This window comes from Carassius auratus, chromosome 5, assembly GCF_003368295.1.
Source record: "Carassius auratus strain Wakin chromosome 5, ASM336829v1, whole genome shotgun sequence".
Classification (NCBI taxonomy): domain Eukaryota; kingdom Metazoa; phylum Chordata; class Actinopteri; order Cypriniformes; family Cyprinidae; genus Carassius; species Carassius auratus.
In genome coordinates, this window is record NC_039247.1 from 18294704 (window position 1) to 18316871 (window position 22168).

Here is a 22168-nt window from a genome sequence, read left to right on the forward strand (position 1 = left end):
ATACCTAACACCTAAAAAAAAAAACTAAAAAAAAAAAAAAAATAACACATACTACGCACGCGTATGACATCACCATTTTCAAAGATTCCTTTATTGGGTGTTACACGTATACAGTGCCATTTTCAAAAAAAGGTCCACTCTGAAACCCGTTATTCAAAAATATGCGAACAGTAAACAAACAGGCAAAACATAAAAAGTTTCTATTTTTTTTTTGGCTGAAAATGCTGTTGCGTAAATGGCCCCTTAGGCTACGTTTACACAAAAATGATGTAGTCAAAACTGAAAAGTTTTTCCCTTGTGTTTTTAAGTTTCACGTATACAACGTTTTCAAAAATATTTGCATTTACAAATTTCTGCGAAATTGTTGGTTCATGCTTGCCTTTAAAATCGACATACTGCAAATGTCTCCATACCCAACACGTACTATGCACTTCCATCAAAGATTCCCATATTGGGTGTTTACATGGAAACAATAATGGTGGCATTTTCAAAAATTGGACTTTGAAAGCAAAAATATACTTTTACAGTTCCCGAAATGCTGTTGTCGTGTAAATGAACAGGCAAAACGCATTAAAAGTTTCCCCTTTGGCCATGATTTATTAAGTTAAAAGGATAGTTCACACAAAAATGAAAATTTGATGTTTATCTGCTTATCCCCAGGGCATCCATGATGTATGTCACTTGACAAGGTGCGGCTCATGGCGATACACTGATGTATAAAGACACAAAACAATCGGTTTGTGCAAGAAACTGAACAGTATTTATATAATTTTATTTACCTCAGATTTTCATCGCAATGTCTGAAAAACAAAAACGAAATAAAAAATGTTGTGTCTTGCACGGACCGATCGTTATGTGACTTTACACATCAGTGTACCATCAAGAGCTGCAGGGTTTAATTTTGTTTAGTTTGTGTGTTTTTTGAATCTCAAAGCTGTGATTCCTATCAACTTACATTATAAGACTGACAGACTGCAACAGTTTGAGTTAAAAATCTGTTTGTGTTCTACTGAAGAAACAATGGTCACCTACATATTGGTTGCCCTGGGGGTAAGCAGTTAAACATAAAATGTTTATTTTTTGGGTGAACTATTGCTTTAAGGTCTAAAACAAGTAGTTGGGAAGGTGCTATAGACATGGCTTCATCTGATACTTTACTGTCTTTGACTGACACTTATTTTGGTTAACATTGGTCTCATTGTAAAGGTCTGGGCTCGATCTAGACACAAATATCAGCTTTCGTGATAGAGTTCCACAGCTGTTACGTGAGAAGAGCGAGTCATTCTCCAAGCAGGCTCACCTTCCCTGGGAACAGAGCTGCTGGAGCAACAGGCTTTATCCGGCTCCGAGGATCTTTCCCCCATCAGGCTGAACTTTAACCCAACTTCTTGGGTTGAAAGTGATGCCTTTATGATCATTACGTTGTAAATAAGAGTACCCTGTGCATCTGTGTTTTCAAGTGCAAGGTGAAATATGTCCATCAAAATATTAGCAAAGGTGTGTTTGTTTTAGGCACTGAAAATAAATAGAAAAAAATAAAGCATTCTTGCTGCACAATAAATAAATAAAAATCAAAGTTCATTTCACATTGTTTATATAAAGAACTTTATTTAATTACAGCTTGGAGATCATTATTACACTCACATGATATGAAAACTAATTGAATGATTAATTAGGGCACAAAACTGCCATTAATTCAAAGACGAAAGACTAACATATTTGAACGATTTATGAAAAGTAAATTTAAAGTTAAAATATCTGATTTTGTTATCATTTAATGAATCCTCATCGAAAGTGAATAAAAAAGAGAGAAAACCCAGAAAACAACTTACACTTCTATCATTTCAGACTAGGATGTTTCAATAAAACATAGAATCTCTTTAATTAAAATATGAATTATTCAAATGAGTCGTAATTTACAAACTAATTAAGTTTTCGATTTGGTTTAAGGCTGTACTTAATGCAAGTGAAATTCACATATGGCTTGTCAGTTTTGGAAAGTAAAATAAAATTAAAGATGAAATTTTTGTATTTATTCCTAAGGCAACAATATTGGGATCTGAGCGGAAGAGTTTTAACTAAGACAGTATAAGCAACTTGCAATTGATTAGTGGCATCTAATGAATAGTTGCAGATATATTAAAAGTTTAATTCATAGTAAAAAACAGTTTCAAAACACGAAAGCCTCTGGGGTCCTGCATTTCTGAAGCTGCAGTCACATCTATATTTTGGATAAAAAATAATATATGAAATATGTATAAATCACTAGAACTATTTACATTGAGTACCTTGAGTACCGGTGAGTGATGAGACCAAAGCAGCCTTTTACTGAGAGATGAATTTTCAAACTAAAGCAGAGTGATCTGCTGACATGCCTGAGTGACATATCCTTAAGCCTCTGCTAATACCACACTGTCCAGGAGACAATGTCTCTTGTCTTTGCTAAGACAGTAACATAACACATGCTTTAGCTTTAGCGGAGGACAGCAATGAGGTGTTAAAACAGTCCGAATAGTCATGGACTTTGCAAAAAGGGCAGGTTACATTGGGAAACATCTGAAGAAATGGCTTTCATACTTTGGATAACATTAAATTGCCCTGATCCTGAAACGTAAAAAGGTATACCAAGACTGACATATCTGCTCCGTCAAAGGGAGACATTCCTAAAACTCATATTCGCACAAGGTTTTAAGGGATTTAAAAACAGGGGAAGACTCTTTCAATATTTTATGCTGTCAATGGCTTACTTCATTATGTTCATTCTAAATCTAGTCTTGAGATATTGAATAGATGTCTGCGTCTGCAAGATGCTTTTTTTCAGGTTAAAGTGGTATACATATGAAAGAAAACAACCCATAAGCCTTTAGCATCTGACATAAAAAGTTCCCAAGTGCTCAGGTACTTTAAATGCAAGTGAGACCCCAGTTAAAAGAAACTACAGGGGCACTAGGACCTGCCAGACTTGTGTGTGTGTGTGTGTGTGTGTGTGTGTGTATGCAGGTGCTTCCCAGGCATTAGCTCAGTTCAGGACAATGTCATGATAATTAGAGGTGCATCAAGAGGCGGTGTGTGGCGCCGCCTGTCAGCCTTAATCTGGCCACCGATGGGCCACCACCAAATCCACACAGCGGCCCACAGGAGGCACAAGCAGTGAAGCCATATTGCTTTGACAGTTGCACTCATCCAGAAGTAATGCAAAACGCTATTCTGATGTATACAGGCTGACCCTGCACTCCTCAGAATCATGCATTTCACTGGGAGGAGGGGCTTCAAGGCAAAATATTTTTCGTATAAAGAACAGAGGAGGAAAAGAACTAAGAGGGGACGAACGCGGGCTCTAGTTTGGGATCTGCGAGCCCTTTATAAGTCTTCGTTTTTTATACGGTGAGAGCTGCGTGTGGTGACCGGACTGGAGGAGGACTCGTCCTCGTGGTCCTTAAGGGCATCGCTGAAGAACTTGAAAATGGAGTGGAAGCTCTTCCATGAAGTTAACTCATGCTTCTCAGTACCTGCAAAACACAGAACATCAGGTGGATGTGAAAAACATACAGCAATAATTACAGTAGAAGTAATAAGCCACATATAGATTCTCTCTCTCTCTCTCTCTCTCTCTCTCTCTCTCTCTCTCTCTATATATATATATAAGCCAAATTTAGATTATCTCTCTCTCTCTCTCGCGCTCTCTCTCTCTCTCTCTCGCGCGCTCTCTCTCTCTCTCTCTCTCTCTCTCTCTCTCTCTCTCTCTCTCTCTCTCTCTATATATATATATATATATATATATATATTAAGGGCACAACAGCTTGTTACTGGGACAGTACACTTAAAGGGACAACTTTGTACCACTCAAAGGTGCATATTATTACCTCAGACTAGCACCTTAAGGTTTTACTATGAAACTTTTATGGGTACAAAGATGTCCCTTTACAATTTTGTATATATATTTTTTTTAATTGTTTAGACACTAAAAGTGATACTTGAGGTCCACTCAGTGAAACCGATTCACTCATGTACCTAATCTTTAGACCAAGTCTGCAAAACTGCAAGCACACTATGTGCTTTAAACTCAGTGTGCTTTAAACTCAGAAAACACTTAATTTGTTTACTTATAAATCAAAACTCAAGGTGATGATACACAGGGCAACTTTTTTGAGCAATTTTTTTTGGGCACTTTCCCATTGACCAAATTTCAGGCTGGACACCTTAGATAGGTCGTAGGCCCTGTGTTTCACCCAGTTGTTTGCAACACTGCCCAGCAACATTGACCATAAAGTTCTGTGTATCTGTGTAACACCTTCAGTGTTTTGAGAAATAAATTATTTTTACCCCCTTGAATTTCTGTTTAACACACACACACACACGTTTGTTTTTGTGGAAAGTGGGGACATCCCATAGGCGTAATGGTTTTTATACTGTACAAACTGTATATTCTATCGCCCTTCACCAACCCTACCGCTAACCCTCACAGGAAACTTTGTGCATTTTTACTTTCTCAAAAAAACCTCATTCTGTATGATTTATGAGCATTTTGAAAAATGGGGACATGGGTTATGTCCTCATAAGTCACCCTCTCCTTGTAATACCTGTGTCATACCAATGTCATTATACAAAGTTGTGTCCTGATATGTCAGAAAAACATGCCCCCCCCCACACACACACAAGCTCTAACAAGTCAATAGTGTCATTATACAGCTCAAGTCATTTCAGTTGCATAACTGTTAAATTCATCATATGTACACACATATGCATGTTCGAGTGCTATGACAAACTACTACTACTTTTTATTCATTAGCTTGGGTTAAACTAATTTTACTTTGTTGGATCAGCAGCTATGCTAATGATGTCTCTATTTTGTTTCTATGTTTCGTAACTAGGATTTACACAAGCTCCAGTCTGGATCCAGAACACCTGAGAAGAGATGATGCTGACCCTCAGAGGACCCCAGATGATGCTAACCCTGAATCAACAAACAGAACTAACAATTATTGCTAAATGTATGACTGCATCATATAATAACTTAATTAATAATATTGATAGTTCATCGTCTAGCTGACTACGTCTTGTATTATTATTATTTTTTAAATTTTTTCTAAAATCCTGTCAAATGTGCACAAACTACTAGCTACTACTAAATATTGTAGAAACATAATTTTCTGTAAAGTTGCTTTGTAACTATTTGTATTGTAAAAAGCGCTATACAAATAAACTTGAATTGAATTGAACTACTATGCACTCCGTGAACAAGCAAAAGACACAGGAGAGAAGTGTTTTACATTTTTCACATCAGTATGTAGTTTTGTGTGTATGTGGCTAATTATTTTATGTTTGTATGAAGAGTTACTATGCAAAAATATCAGTTTAAGAAGAGTTAAAACATTTTTGAATGAAGTGTTTGTTCTTGTAAGATAACAATGTTTTACATTTTGCATGTTGTGTCATGTGTTCCACATAGTTGGGTCATAGTTTCAAAAACTGTGTAAGCATTTAAAAAAAACGTAAGGGTAATGTACTACTGACAAGCTGCTGTACCTCTAAAGGTAAAATTTGTAGTGTATGTGTACTAAGACATTTTTAATCTAGTTCTGTTCAAGACTTGTAATGACATGACGGAAATAAGTAAATAATGACAGTTTTCTCTTTTTCTCCAAACTGCCCCTTTAACATTTCCTTCTGGGATCTCTTGGGGACTTAGATTAAAGGAAGTGATATGCGAGGACCGTTTCATATTCTAAACAGTTTATAGTGTTTGATGCCAAACAAAAACTTTGGTCTCTGTGTTGTGTACTGTGCATTCCAACACAGCGTTTTCCATCTATTAGGATACTGCGCACATAAAGGGCAATGGATGGAATGGCCGCTATCAATGGAAGATACAATTTTCTCTCTCTGGAGTTCGATAAACCTATCAGTTAATCCACAAAATGGCTCAGTTTTCCCTCCGTGGCAGCAGGTTAAAGAATTCCCATGTTTGGGTCATTGGATACAGGTGAAGTGACATGTACACCACACCTCAAGTCCTCATCCGACCTTTCCAAGTCTCACAAGAGGCTTTCACAGCCCTCAAAATGTAGCACTTTGAGAGAAGTAGCGTCTTGTGTGGAAGAAGTACATTTGGGGCCCTATCTTGCACCCAGCGCAATTGACTTTGTACACCGACGCATGTGTCATTCCTATTTTGCACCCGCGCAAAGCGCGCTTTTCCCTCCACAGACGCACGTCGCTAAACTAGTGAATGAACTTGCGCTCCCTGGGCGGTTCAGCGCAAAAAAAGGAGGCGTGTTCCGGCGCAAACAATCCCTGGTGCTATTTTGCTGTTCCATTAAACAATTGCGCCACTGACCAGAAAAAACGTAGTCTAAAGTCAGGGGCGCATTGCGCGTTGTTCATTATGCTATTTTAAGGGCGCATTCTTGACCATAATGTAGTAGCGTGCAAAACGCGCATACACTTTGCTCATGTAATCTACACAGATGCAACAGTTATTTTTGCAAATCATAAATTGTTACACTAAAAAAAATATTAACACATGAGATGACGGAAATCATTGTGGTGTATTTTGGGTGGGTTTCTCCCATCCCCATAAAACACAACTTCTCTGTCTTTCACTGCTCTTACAAGAACATCAGTCTCCTCGGCTGTGAACCGCTCCTGGCGTGCGCCTGGTAAATACGCCATAATAATAGCAATCCATAATGGAACTTGCGCACCTGCTTTTAAAGGGAATGTTGGATGACGCTCTGATTGGTTTATTTCACGTTACGCCCAAACCACACCTATGAATAATGAAGCTACTTCAGACCAACCCACTTTAGATTTGCGCCGGGCGCAAGAGCCATTTATCCCGCCGGGAAAATAGCAACAGCGCCGAGACCCGCCCACAAAGTTACTTGTGCTTCGCGCTTTGACAATTGCGTTTCAGATCGTTAAAATAGGGCCCTTGGTGTGTCTATTTATTGTGCTATTTCTGAGAAAGTTTGAATTGAACGCTGGCTAGATCAATTCCACTTTGAGCTATTCAAACTGTATGTAGTTTAAAGCATACAAATTCCTCGATATACATCTGCATCAGTTTGTAGAACAAAGAGGATCAGACTAATTTGCTTTCCCCCCTAAAATCATGATTTCTCAATCATCCTCTGCATTGCAACTGGAGCACGAACTGGCTCGGAGGGATCCAATTAAAGGCCAACTTTAAGGCCCATGCCAAAAGCGAACTCAGATGGCCATGATATTGACCTCCATGCTTATTACATTGACTTCTTTCTAGGCAGCATTGATGAAGATAGCTGTAGAGATATGGGAAGGAGGTGTGTGTGTGTGTGTGTGTGTGTGTGTGTCAGAATGGTCGAGTCTTTCTAACTTGGTGCCTCAGGTCAAGTTTACCAAGCTGACGATCAGCGAGTCGATATCTGCTGCCCCAACAATCTCTTTAGTGGTGTAGGTCCTGGCACAACAGCACTCCAGAAAATAAAACATTGCCTCAACTGCTCTTATTTATAATTTATACCCAATTTAGAGCTCACAGACTTTACTTTCCCTCCACTCCAGGCCCCCTCACCTTTCCCAACTAACCTTTTTATTTGTCTCCGTTTCAGATTTTTTTTCTTCAGGACCAATTAATGGTGATTGGTTCACTTTTTGTTACTTTGAACCGGTGTTGAACCCCTGATCATCGAGAGTGACTCATTCTGATCCCAGCCACAAGGTCAGCCACAGTGCATCTCCTAGCAGATATGCAAATGCAGCCAGACCCTGTGCTGACCCTTTGGTAGCTCCGCCCCTGCCAGCGACATCATCTTTGATGAGGGTTCACAAGCATGCTTCACTAATGATCCTTTATTATTCTACCTTGCCATCTCTTAATTGCCAAGATGTGTTGAGTGTAATCAATAGTGTATGTGTGCCATAGTGTCTCGGTTACGTCATTCACTCACATGGACACACAAAGAATGGGGATGAGGACAGCCGTGCCTTGCTAGTCCATAAATCAAATGAACGCCATTTAAAGAGGTTGCCATTGATTAAATGTCATATTTCAATAAAGAGAGCAATGTCTAACACATAGAAGTAAGAAAGTCTCTTAATCTGGTGTGTTCCTTTTCACATGGTTTTCCGTTCATCTGGAGGATTGTTTTTTTTTTTTGTTTTTTTTTTGTTTTTTTTAGTTATTGAATGCAGGAGGGATATATATATATATTTTTTTTTTTTTAAACAATGGCATGCTACTATTAAAAGTCTATTAACATACAATTATCAAATATATTTTTAAAGCCATGACAAAACTTTTATTCTACAATTACAATGCATGAAAATTATGACAATAAACAAAACTAACTTTTACCTAATTACTTAAAAACAAATGCTTTGATATATTTTCTAAGTAAAATTCTATTAATAAGTTTTTCTGTTTGGAATTAAAATGTATTTTTCACAATTCACTGGCTGATAAATAATGTTTGTATGTTTTAGATAAAAAAAAAAAACATGGACAATTATATTTATAAATATATGTTTTAACATATTTAAAAAATAGTACAATTTACAAGAGCTAATAAACAAATAAATAAGCCAAAACACAGACAGACAGACAGACAGACAGACACACACACACACACTCATTTTCAGACAGGACTTGGCACCTGCACACAGTGCCAAAGCTACCAATACTTGGTTTAAGGACCATGGTATTCCAGTTCTTAATTGGCCAGCAAACTCGCCTGAACGTAACCCCATAGAAAATCCATGTTTCTTTGTATTGTTCTTAAGTAATATTCACATTTTCTGAGATACTGAATTTGGGATTTTCCTTCGTTGTAATCATCACAATGAAAAGAAATAAACGTTACTTTTATTTTGATGTTATTTATTAATTGAATATTTAAGTTAACAGTTGAAGAATGCCTGCCTGAAGGGCTACAAGGGATTTTTTAATTTTGTGACCCCTGAGGTGTGTTTCCCAAAAGCATCATTAATAAGACATTGCTTTGGACCGTAGGAAACAACCCCTGTCAATTTTGACTCAGCGATTCTTTTGGAACTCTTTTTCACTTAAAGTTTGGTCCATTCATTAAACAAATCTATTGTATAACTTGGACAAATGTGCCAGTTGTTTTGGCTACTTTTATTATATGTTTGGTGTGTCTGGATTCATTCGGAAGCTTGAAATGCAACATGAAATGGCACGGAATCCCATTCATTATATTCAAATTGAATTTACATTGATTAGAAGATTTAAATGGCATAAAAAGCTTTTGCTGTTCATAGAAATTCTGTGGAAAATTTATGTTCTTAAAATAAAATGCAAAGAAAACAAATATTATAGCTGGTAGATGTCGGAGAGCATAAAAACAAGACAAAGTTACAGTAATATGTTCCTTTGTGTTACAAAGCTTAAGTATTTCAAAGTATTCTCAAGTATTTAGATTAAGTTACTAAACCAGAGTAATCTAACAAAATACGTTACTGATTACTTTTTAAAGCTTGTATTTTGTAATCTGTAGTGAAATACAATTTAAAAGTAACCTTCCCATCCGTTTATTCTAATTATATGACCAGCACCTGTATAAACAAATCTTTGAAGGGAACCAATTTTCTTTATAAAAGTTTTGATTTCATTTTTATTTCATCTTTCCTATAATGGCTGATATTAGCATTCATGAGCGCAGTTTTGATTACAGCTGTCACCGGGGAAACCGCCATTTCTGTCACTTCAAAATCACTTCCTGCTGACAGAGAATGAATTTGTGCTTTGGATTAGCCCGTCTGCTGTTTTATATACACATTATATACATACATATTTCCCCCGGGGGGTGTGCCGCCACACACTGAGTGTAAGTCTGTGGAAAACACTGAGTAGAAAATCACAGAACTACACGAACAAACACTTGCATCATATTTATGAACACTACATGTACAATTGTGTAATTAGAGAAAGAGTTGCACCTTTTCAACCAGTTTCAGTGAAAACTCCAGCAAGCAGGCTGTGATCCACACAGCCCCGACACCCCTCACAACATACTCATGCTTACCGAAACGCTTGTGTACACACACACATACACATACACAAGATATTGATATCCACATCTTCAGCAAACGCACCCCACAGTATGAGCACAGACACACTGCCGTTCACACCAGGCCACTGTTATCTGTGGTACTTCATATTGACCACTGCATTAGTCATAATGAAGCTTCATATTTCACTACCCTGTTAAGACATCTTCAAGACGCAGCTCAAATCTTTATAATGAACCATTGCCTTATTCAGCTGGATACCTTTGAGGGTAATTTAATAGTTCTTTGATCTCACTGTGACAAATAGTGTTTGAAACAGTGTCCCGGTGACAAACCCACATTCTCTCTCTCTCCCTCAAACACACAAGCACTCGTTCAACATTCATGTCAACAATAAATCAAGGAAGACAGACTTTGCTATCGGCAATTCCTTTTTCTCCCCTCACCAGAAGCGTTACAAATGGTAATCGTGTGTGTGATGGTAAAATGCTCATGAGCGAACGATGCTCGAGTGACTGAGCAGTCAAAGCACCGCCGCGAGTAACACTCGGAGAGAGTAAAAAATATCAAAGTGTGCTGATTGTAATTGGTCTCCATCTGTAGAGTGGACTTTAATCGTGCGTCCTAATTGATTGAGCACAACTGGCACATTCTATTTATTTGTCCAAATTATCTGATTTCAGTGCCAGACATTTCGCTTGTTGTAATTACACAGTTGTTGAAAAGTTACAGTTTCTGATATTCTAGTAATTAAAAATGTCAACCTCTAAATGTTTTAGTGCGATTGTTTTCAGTTATCATAGTTTTATGTTTTGTGTGTGTGTCTTCCTTATGTACACTGCACATCAGCGCGATTATATCCTTGACTTGTTCAACACACAGTGTGCTCGCAGTTTTACTTCAAACTACAATGAACTAGTCACAGTAACACTAGCAGGGGGAAACTATCCGTTGCACGATGCTGCAGATTCTATTTGCTATCTGTGTCCCTGTTGGCAAAGGGCTTAGATTTCTGGTCCCAACGCTCTCTGATATTTGTTTGCTCTATGCTCTAGCAGCTTGGCGGTTTCGCCATGCATGCCTGAACATCTGAGAGGCGATCTGAGAGAGTCGGCTCGAGGACACATGAGGCCAGAACAGGTGTCAACATTCTAGCACGTCATGTTAACACGGCTCTCTGTGATGGAGAAGCTACGAGTCGTGACACAACTAATTAAATCTAAATATACTATGTGGCTATAAATATAGCCAACCCCCACCCATCACTCCCCCAACACATAAACCCACTACCCTTCGAGGATATGGCTCATCCCTGTTCACATTAGATGCCAAGAGCGAATATTACTGCTAGTGTGTGCTTTGTTTGCATTATGTCTAATTAAATTAATGCATTTGAAAAAAATTAATTAAAAGAAAAACACCTACGATTCCATCAAAAAGTCTCTCTGTCAATTGCCTGTATGCAGGACCTGTCTGGCAGTGGGTTCCCCTTGTTCCCTCCCTCCCATGCCTCTTTTAATTACTTTACTTATTATTGTTGTAAGAGCAAACATAGGCAGAACTCATTATACATCCATAAATGAGAAAGTGAATTTGTGGCTTCAGGGCCTGCTGAGAGAACCTACAATTCACTTATAAAGTTGGAAACAAAGCGAGAGGGGGTAAAGAGTGAGTGAACGAAGGGAGAGCAGGAGACGAATGCTATGAAATGAGGTTTGATTCCTCTGTTTTCACATTATTCAAGCTTGCACAACAGAGCAAAGGCAACAAGAGAATGAGCTCCGCAACACATTTCCAGCATGTGTCCCTGAGCCGCTCCTCCCTTGCAGCAGTGTTTTTTTTTTTTTTTTTGAGAGAGAGTGGGCGCCTAGACTTAGCTGTAATAAAGACGCCAAGTTTTATAGAGCTGGAATGGAGTCTTTACGAGATAACCGGAGAGCAGGGGCAGTGTGGGATGTGTAGCACGAGTATTTGAGACTCTGGGGAAGGCTAAGTCAAATCACACCGTGGGTACTGTACCCATCAAAGAGAGCCATCACTACTGGCAGTGGCTTATTCTGTTGCAGAGTATTCGGGAGAGAAAATCTAATGATGGCGCTTGGGTGTCTGAATCTGTTTTACCAGTCTGACTAAAGCTAGTCATTAGCACAGGCTAGCACTTTGCGAGTAGACTAGCGCTTCATTAAACGGCCTGACTGTGTCCACTCTGTTTGCTCCAAATCAAGAATCACAGAGGAATTCAGAAACGACAAACCATATCCCTGACAGTGGAACAGAATCACTGATAGCAAGGCTAATTTGAGGGCTAATTTGTTAGCAAGTCAAATAACCTAAGTCCACAGTAGCATAATTAAGTTAGCCGCTGATAAAAATGCCTGCAGATGGCAGAGTCGACTCCGGAGGGGAAAACCGAAAAATAAACAAGAGTGACGGAGAGACCCAGAGTGCAAATAACTCCAAAGCCCCAGTGTTTCATCATTACAGTACTAGAATAAGTGGTCTGTGGAAGAGTGACTGAAGCCTTACGGTAAGATAAAACGCAAGAAATTAGCTCTGCTTTATTACTGACACATTCACATTACTTACAAAAAAAGTACATTATGGTACTTTAAAGTCTACCATCAATGTTGAGGCAATGCATGTTAAATAATCAGGTTACTTTATTCATATAAGAGTAAATTAAATAACACATTAAATTGACATCGTAATATCCAAGTTACTATTTAAAATAAGTCATAATAATAATACACACACATACACACACACACACTAAACAACTAAACTAAACAAATAAAATACCATGGTACTATCTACCATGTTACTATCATGACACATATACCTAAAAAAAAAAAAATAATCTATTAATATTAATTCATCTGTTAATAATCTATAAAAGTCTATCCCCTGCAACTCTTTTACAAAACAGGTGAAAAGAGTGGATAAATGAACATTTGATCTTACAAAGAAAGAGAGAAAGAGAGAGAGAAAGAGAGAGAGAGAGAGAGACAGAGAGGGAGGGAGGGAGGGAGGGAGGAATAAAAACTGTATTAATGTGGATTTATCATCAATATCACGCAGGTACAGGGAGGGTTAATTCACACAGGCTTTAGCACCAGAACAAGACAGCGTGTCAAGAGTGTACACTAACACAGCACATCACTTGCAAAATTGCACATACACAGATGAGAGGTGTTAGATACGGTTTGATGAAATTGGCACTGCAGACAAAAGCCCTCCAAAAGCCACCGATGTATTTGGATTCAGCACACGGTGACCGCGTGAACATTTGCACATTTCCTATGAAATTATTGTCAACATCTCTGCATAACTTGACATTACTCTCTGGTTTTATTAAATCTTTTATTTTTTCTTTCCTTATATTTGAGAATATGGATTATGAACAAAACAGTACATTTAAAAGCCCGACAGGATCTGGCTAGTCTCTGTTTACATAAGGCCACACAGACATGACAAGATGCTACAAATCAGATACAATGAGAATTTTTTTTTTTTTTTTTTTTTTTTTAATGTTTAGAAAAGGCAACCCTCTACCTCCACAAGCTCCTTTCAGTTCTCTTTGCCTCACACTCGTATACTGTGTCCGAACCAGATGTAACACACTTCCAGTGACAAGTAATATGCGCACTCATTGTCATACAGTAGTGATCTTTTAAAATCCAGTCAGAAACAGTTTGTTGGAATCCAGTCAGATACAGTTGACTGTATCTGAATTCAGACCTAAATTATGACAAAATAATGTAACCTGACTCTAACTATCCAACCACGGTGTCTTCACTTCTCAATAATAAGACCTCAACATTAAACTCACTGCCCTGATGAGCTTCTTCACTTCAGCTGAAGTAACAGATGAACCCTTCAGGTGCCGCTACCTTGATAACAGTGCCTGAAGAAAGTGACAGTGAGAAGGTGTGTGAGGCAATACGGGAAATCAATGGTGGATCCATACATAAATAAGAACACAGTGTGTGAGAGTGTTTACTAAAGGAGCCGCAGGAGTCATGGACCAAAGAGAGTTCAGCAGTTACACGACATCCATACAAACATTGTGTAAACTCAAGAAGATAATGGATTCTTTTTGCTTCTGCCAACAGTGAGATACATCTACAAAATGGGTGTGTTTGTAGACTGATTCACGAAAATTGATTTTTGTGCTGGACATATTTCAAACCTCGGTTTTGTTGGAAGGTATGAGCAGATGTGGGATGATGCAAGAGAGTGTAAATCAAACCACAGTCTAATGCAGTGATTGAGTCAAGCACACAACACAGCAGGACAATAATTGAGGAAACTGACTTGGCAAAGAAGTATTACATGTACAAAGCACCGCCTCAAGTGTTTTTGTTTGTTTGTTTGTTCTGAGAAAACTTTCTTTTTTACATTGCAAGGTGAACACTGTTACCCAGAACAAGTTTTATCTGTGTTATGCATTTTATAATTCATATATTTCAAAATAGCTTAACAGAGGAAGTTTCTTAATGCCCACTGTGAATTCGGTGGCTTTGGCAAAAAAAAAAAGAAAAGAAAAAAAAGCCAGAAAAAAGAAAAAGAAATTGCATTTCAACCTAGACTCAGTGGAATAACATGCCTTCTGAAAAATTATATTATGTTGCTTTCTTGCATATATTGTGACACTTTCACAACAAAATGTTTAGTTAGTGGGACTAAAGTATATTAAGTTGAAAAAAGATAAATGCGAATTTTGCGTTATTTTATTTTACAGTTTTTTGTATCTATTGTGGAAGTTCATAAATGAAATCTCCAATGAGTGGTGCTGAAAAGTTAATTAACAGTGTAAACAAAAGCAAACAAAATAAAATGTCTAAATAAGTCTTTATTAATATGTAAATACATGTATATGTGCCAAACAGTGTAATAATATATATTTTTATTATTACAGTGAAAGGAGCTATTTTATGAATTATATACATATATAAAAAAAAAAAAAAGTGAAAAGTGACGTGACATTCAGCCAAGTATGGTGACCCATACTCAGAATTTGTGCTCTGCATTTAACCCATCCGAAGTGCACACACACAGAGCAGTGAACACTCACACACACACTGTGAACACACACCCGGAGCAGGGGGCAGCCATTTATGCTGCGGCGCCCCGGGGAGCAGTTGGGGTTTCAATGCCTTGCTCAAGTGCACGTAAGTCGTGTTATTGCCGGCCCGAGATTCGAACCCACAACCCTAGGATCATCTTAAAAAAGTTCTCTCATGCATCACCACTGATGCCAAATATTATCGAGTTACATAGTATGTATAAGACTAGTCACATATTGAATAAACTGCTAAATTATTTTGTTAGCACGAGAATTACATTCGTAAGAAAAACAACTGATTTATAGAGTTAAAGTCATTCCGAAAATGTCTAGCAGCAATGCAGATGTGATCGGTGAAGCACCCCCACTGACTAGCTGGCACAATTTACAGTTGGCATCACTCTTCAACACAACGCGATCTGAAGCTAGATTACTTGCATCAAAACTATAAGTACACAGCATTCACATGTGTTTAGTATCGCAAGAGTGCTGCATGACACACTTTCCATGTGGAGCTTTCAGAAGGCTGTCTCCTCCAGCCCGAGTGGAGGCAAAGGAGGGTGATCAACCTCTCGCTGTGCTGTCATCTGTAATTACGGGGGCATCTTCAGAGCGGCCCCATTCAAAGCGGGTGGCAGACAGGCTAGCGGCTAATGCACGGGACCCACACTTCACATGAGCAAGGAAGGCAGGCTGACCTTGCTAGCCTCACATTAGCACTCTTATCTGGCACGTGTGTGTATGTGTGTGTTGTGTGGAGGTGTAGGAGATAGTCCTGGAGTGGACCGCAGAGGCGGGGAGGAGCAGAAATAGATCACTCAGGGGAACAAAGTGTAATTAATGGGTGGAGAGAGATAAGAGTAGCCTGGCTACTATCTGGGAATGTGCTAATGGGGTTCACATACACTCAGCATGAGCAGGGGATGACCCCTGACAGAGTGTGTGTGTGTGTGTGTGTGTGCATGTAGAAGACAAAATGATGTATACTGATGCAATGGATATGAGTGAACGACTGTGAGTGAGAGAGTGAGTGTGGAGCCAACACTAGAATATTGTATACATTTCTTTGATATCCTCGAGAAGCTTCACTGTGCTTGTGACGTGTTGAGAATGTTAACATACAGCGTATGAAAAGTTACCATTACTCCACACATTTGACAAGTTATTTGAAAGATTTCAGTTGGACAAAAGCTATTTTTTTTTTCTATGTATTTTAATATCTCATGTTTAGTCCAGCTGAAATCATACCGGTTTGTTTTTTTGTGAATTCAGACTAACAGATTCCAGTTCGTTAAAAATATTAAAGCTAGAAAAAGTATATCTTACTTCCCAAAACACTAATAAAAATTTATCTATTTGAATACACTGTATTATTATAGTATATGCCACATTTCTATTGTTGTTTGTTGATACAAAGTTTGGTGCAAACATATGCATTTTTAATTTGCATTTATTTTTTCTTTAGATCAAACTCAATTTCAGTTCCACTGACTAGACATTCTCTCTTTAAAAGTGTTGTGAAATGTGCAAAAGGTTGACTGATCCTGAACCACCTCTACACACAAGACTATTACAATAAAGTCAAATTCGTTCTGGAGTCAATGTGAGGATTTTTCAGTCTAGCACAAAAGAGGAAATAACTAGAACATGTTGTTACAGTCGCCACGTTCCCTTCCTTCACAACACACCCATACAGAACATACGTCTTTCATATCAAACCCATGCACAATGTTATTACACTTGGCTCAGTGGCAGGGCTTCAAATGAAGAGGACATTAATGTTTACATTGACTGAAGGAACAAGGAAAGCACAACAGTCAACTTAAGGTCATTTCACGGCGACGAAAAGGATGATAATTGAGAGGAACTTCCTTACAACCTCCTGAATGCGTGGGTTCTTGCGTCAGGGGCCTCTGCAGAAGGCTTCTGAGACAGTGAAGCACCACATGATAGACAGACAATGTTTAAAATGCATTTCCTCTATTTGTCTAAAAACATAGCAGTGCTTCACAACTAATGGAGCGCAAACCCTAAAATGGGTCACAAGTCTGTTCTGATAGGGTCATGGAAAGCAGGGCAAAAAATAATCCTAAATGCACAAATAACAGAATACAACTAGTGCATAGTTAGGATAGCAAAATAACATAAATAATGTAATGTTGGAGGGATTCAATGATGGTGTTATAAGATTAACATTCATTTTGAGAGCTGACTTAAAAGTTCCTGTGGTGCGAAAGGCCCTATGGTGTACATACATGTTCTTAAATTTTACTTATATTTTTTAAAAATACCTGCATGTAATTTCATCTGTAATTAATTTTCTGCAATTACATTTATAATTACACCATTGACCCATCCCTTACACATTAACCACCCTTAAACCTACCCCTACCACCAAACCAGTCACTAACCTTACCCGTTTCCCACCTCAATAGCAGTCTGTTTTGCAATACAATATGAACAGAATAAGCACATTGTACTTATTTTTTAAAGTAAGTACACAGTAGTTAAGGCCACTTAATATAAAATGGGACCTTTTTTAAAAACATCAAACTCTTGAACAAAGTTATTACACATGGCTCAGTGTCAAGGCTTTAAATGGGTTCAAATTTGTGAGCATAAGATAAATTCAAAAATATGAGTTATTCCAAGTTTTTCAGCAGTAGTATACATATGTTTATTCCTATAATCAATTAATTTGCAAACTGATACTGCAAAGTCAGTGCACTCGATGATAAAAAAATCTGTTAAAAGCAGTAAATAAAAAAAATAATAATAAAAAAAAAAAAGTTGAAGTGTTTTGTTTCCAGTCTAATGTTGTGATCGGATCTTACTCAAACAGCATGAGAGGGGCTAAAAGTTCAGCTTAAACAACCCACCCAAACAAAACTCCACAAACAAACACAAACAATGGCAGGCATCTAAAAGCATCTCCGCTTTAGCATACACAAAGCGTGGGAAGAGTTAACTCCCTGATAAGCTGTCTCAAACCCTGGCATTATGCATTTTTCATGCCATGTGAGTCAGAGACCGAATAATTATCTCTCTGTCTCTCTGCAGATGAGTGTAGAGGGCTGCAGCCACTTCCCTCTCAGTGCTCTCTCCACACTCAATGTGAATAAATTCACATATACATCAACAAAACATTCAGATGAACCCTTGGATGGGGTGACTTAAATAGCACAAGGACCCTTAGATGCATTCAGTGGTTCCATGGTCACACTAACGTCCAAATGAGGCTTGACCTGTCCCTGCTGGGGGCAAACGGAAAAAAATCCCACCTTGACCAGATCTATAGACCCTTATCTGATAGAGCGGCTAATGCTCAACACGTAGCCCATGTCAAATAAGATGTACAGAGATGTTCAGATGCACCGTGACCCTGTAGCGACACACTATTAATCAAAAGTGTGTAAGGGATGCTGGAGCGAGCCAGGATGAGTGTTTGGTGTGGGTGTGTGAGTACAGCAGGGGTCAGAAGCTGCTCTGACTCTCTCAGAGTCGCTCTATTGACAGCAGAGGTGAGAGTGAGCGCAAGGAACGGCAAATAGAATAAAATAATCAATACATTCTCACTTGACAGAAGGGTAAGAGTTCTTTAAGAAGGGTAAACTTCAACCCTGCAGTATGTTACATTGATCAGATGACGGCCATGCTACATCTGTTCTGACATGAGGAATGTGAGCAAACATTGTCTGAGAAGATGTCTGACAGAATAAGAGAGTGCATTCCTTTACAATTGTCTGTGCAACAGAAAACACAATTAATGTTGTGCTGATTATATGATTTGAACATTGCCTCCTGAAGTATAAAACTTCTGTGTAACTCAACATTTGCACTACTATTACTACCATTAAGTTTCCACCTTTGAAAGAAAAACTTGAACCAAATGAGTTTTGTGTCATTTGGTTCCATTAACGGTTCTCAAATATGCTTTCTTCCTCTAATGTTGTCGATTTCTTTCCTGCTTTTCAGAAAATTAAAACTAAAACTAAAAAAAAAAAAAAAAAAAAAAATGCATCACTGTTTCCACAAACATATTAAGTAGCACAACTGTTTTAAACAGTTGTAAAATTTTTACTGTATTTTTTATTTAAAATCAAAAGACTTAAATCTTGAAAAATCTTACAGACCCAAATTTTTCAAATGTCAGTATAATTGAAGTGCAGTGTAATAAGGTTACACTTCTAGACGTTTGGTATTTTACATAAAATATAATTCAAGTTTTTTCATCGGCATGTTTGTATTATACATAATTAGGACCAGTTGCTGCAAACACATATTTAACAAAAACTAATTTGCTGATTTTTTTTTTTCCCATTTATTAAATTAATTCAAATTGTTAAAGAACTAGAATATTGATTCTGGTTATAACCACTAAATATTTAACAATAGAAACACTGAATTGATTTACAGCACCATATTAAGAGACCATAATATCATATAAGCATGGGCTCTTTTGACTTGGGCAAGTAAACAACCACAGAACCATGTGCTAAAACCACTCATAAAACCACATAGGAACACCCTGGCATCTGCCCACATCAGCCTAGTATTGAGGCGGTTTCTTTTTCCCGGTTTTATTATAAAATATTATGTAGTTGTTCCATATTCTCTTCATGGTGAAAATGACAAACAAGACATGGAGCGCCTAACTGCCATAATGTTCCTGTTTCTGTTCAAAGAAATACTTTAGTAAAAACAAGGTCCACTGGGTATGCTAAAACGGTATCAAGTGATGAATTGGACAGAGAGAAAAACAAGCTTTAAAAGTAAATGAAGAGAAGTGGAACATTAATGCAGAGAGAGATGAATGGATACAGATAGAGATGGAGACAGAGGAGAGACACTAACCCGGTGTCATAATTTAAACAAGTAAAAAGTTTTCCACTGTTTTGTTTACAGTGTATAATTAATGCCTGCAAGTTCAAACACAGCTTTATCTGTACTCATCAGCTTAAGTGAAATGATTTCATGTTTTATTGCTGGTTATGTCCCACTCTTTAGGCAAAAACTACTGGGGAAATTCTGCCAATCCAAACACTGCTGCTTTTTTTTACCCGCAGCTAAAGTGCCTTGTTAATTCCCTCCCCACCACTGACAACAGCCGCATCCATCAATCCACCTAAAATCCACCCTCAGTCGCATCCAGTTTTACTACCGTGCATTTCTTGTTATTGGGCTGATGGCATGTTTCAAAGCCTCGTTTCACTCCACATCTTCAGTTGCTGACCTCTGAGGTCTCGGTAACTTTAAACCATCCACGCCTACGTCTGCTTGATGTGCTAAAGCGTTATGATATTTCAGAGCAGTTGCTCTCCACGTGTGCAATACATTTGAATGTGTATGTTCAAGGTCAATGGTGCTTAACTACAGCAACTTTTCAATGGGTATCGTGGGTACACTCATGGCCAACTACGCAGACCAGGCTTTAGCATATATGGTGATAGTATTTAGTGATATTTGGGAAAAAAATAGCTAAATATGTTGTACAATTTTGGGACCATTTTCCAATGCCTGCTTGCATGAAACGTTTTTAAAAACAATTAATTCCAATTATGACCATCTAAAACTTAGAAAACAAACTTTGTACGTTTAAAAACAATATAGTTTGGTAAAAAGCAAAACAACTACATTTGCTTTCGCATTAATTTAACACATTTTATACTTGGTAAGGTTAAGCACATTTCAATCACTCTTAACACCATTAATTTAAAATGCTACTTTTGCCAGAATATAACTGTAAATCATATATATATATATATAAAAAAAAAACCTCGAGAACATCAGGTTATGGTCGCAACAAACCACCCACATACAGAACAATTTTCCTTTTGTATTCCTGACCACAACGGTAAGAGTCATAACTACTGCTGTGTGCATCAAGGGGCAGATTAATGGTTTGTGGTCAAATGTCCTGCCTTAGGGAGCAAAACTAAACCAGGAATGTAAGGAATCCCTCAATACCTCCAGCTGCTTGGTTTTGACAGTGGTTTATCACGCATCATAAAGCATAGATCAGCGGTTTATATTCTCACTGACAATAACATCATGTAGAAAGACAGCAATGTTATCAGTTTTCAGTGACACCTCCAATCTCATGGATCCTTCATTACACATCTTCTCTGCCTGTGTTCTTTTCTCACTTTTTCATGCATTAATTCCAACTGCTCTCTTCACACAAACTGTGTGTGCTTGCACATATATTGCTCGCTGTCTCTGAGGAGACCGGTTATCTCTCCTGTCGCTCGTCTTGTGTATTTTCTATCTTGAGTGAGCGCCTCCTCTTACCTGAGCATGAGCGAGCAAGTCTATATGATTCAAGGAGAGCAGAGTGATTTTAAAGATGCAGGCAATCCAGAGGGAATCCCTCCATATCAGTGTGTCTTCTTGTGGTGTTGCATCGCTGTTCCAGGGGCACAAAGAGTAATGTGAGCTGACGGTATTACGGCCCTTCTCAGCAAGTTTGAGAATTTATTTGTCATACTTTTCTGAAGCTTTTGCATCGCCAAGAGATAAAAAGCCGCCTACAATTTTTAAGCCCAGAATCTGTTAAGGTATTCCATAAGCTCTGATTATTGCCTTGTTTATTAAATGATAAATGCACTCAGTGAATAGCCCTTACAAAAGGCAGTTGTGGTGCAATGGCTGAAAAAGGGATCTTCAGTTAATGGCTTTTTCCACAATCGGTTTATAGAGTAAACAGCAATTTGGTGAGCACTTGGGACATCACTCAGCTCCGTGGTGAATAAGGACAGGTGTGTCTGAATGAACCGATTTAACCACCTTGTTGATCTATAAAGTGTATTTGATGCTCTCCATCATAAACTGGAGAGACAGATAAATGGATTGTGTGCCGAAGGTAAATGGTAAATAAAAAGTTTATTAATATTTGAGCCTGATGGTGAAATATTGATTCATCCTGTCTCCTTAATGGAGGTGCTGATGGCACTGATGGAGGAGAGAGAGTGTTTTTAGATTTGGGGTAAGATGATGGTTTAACAAGAGAGTGCTGTGTGTAGATGTTCTTCTAAAACGAGGGAGCTAAAAGGATGCTCACACTAGACTTTAAGCAGGCAGATTTATTTCAGG

At 38.1% G+C, this 22168-nt stretch overlaps 1 protein-coding gene across 2 annotated transcripts in view; it reads right to left on the reverse strand.

The window, feature by feature from the left end:
• Nucleotides 1–22168, reverse strand: part of LOC113079301 (protein FAM172A-like) — a 164173-nt gene continuing 142005 nt past the window's right edge. Inside the window, exon 11 of one of the 2 annotated variants that reach the window (XM_026251554.1) lies at nucleotides 1–3509. In XM_026251554.1, the coding sequence (XP_026107339.1) occupies nucleotides 3361–3509 (149 nt within the window). In that variant the 3' untranslated portion in view covers nucleotides 1–3360. The remainder of the gene's footprint in view (nucleotides 3510–22168) is intronic. The other variant, XM_026251548.1, reaches the window with a different exon arrangement.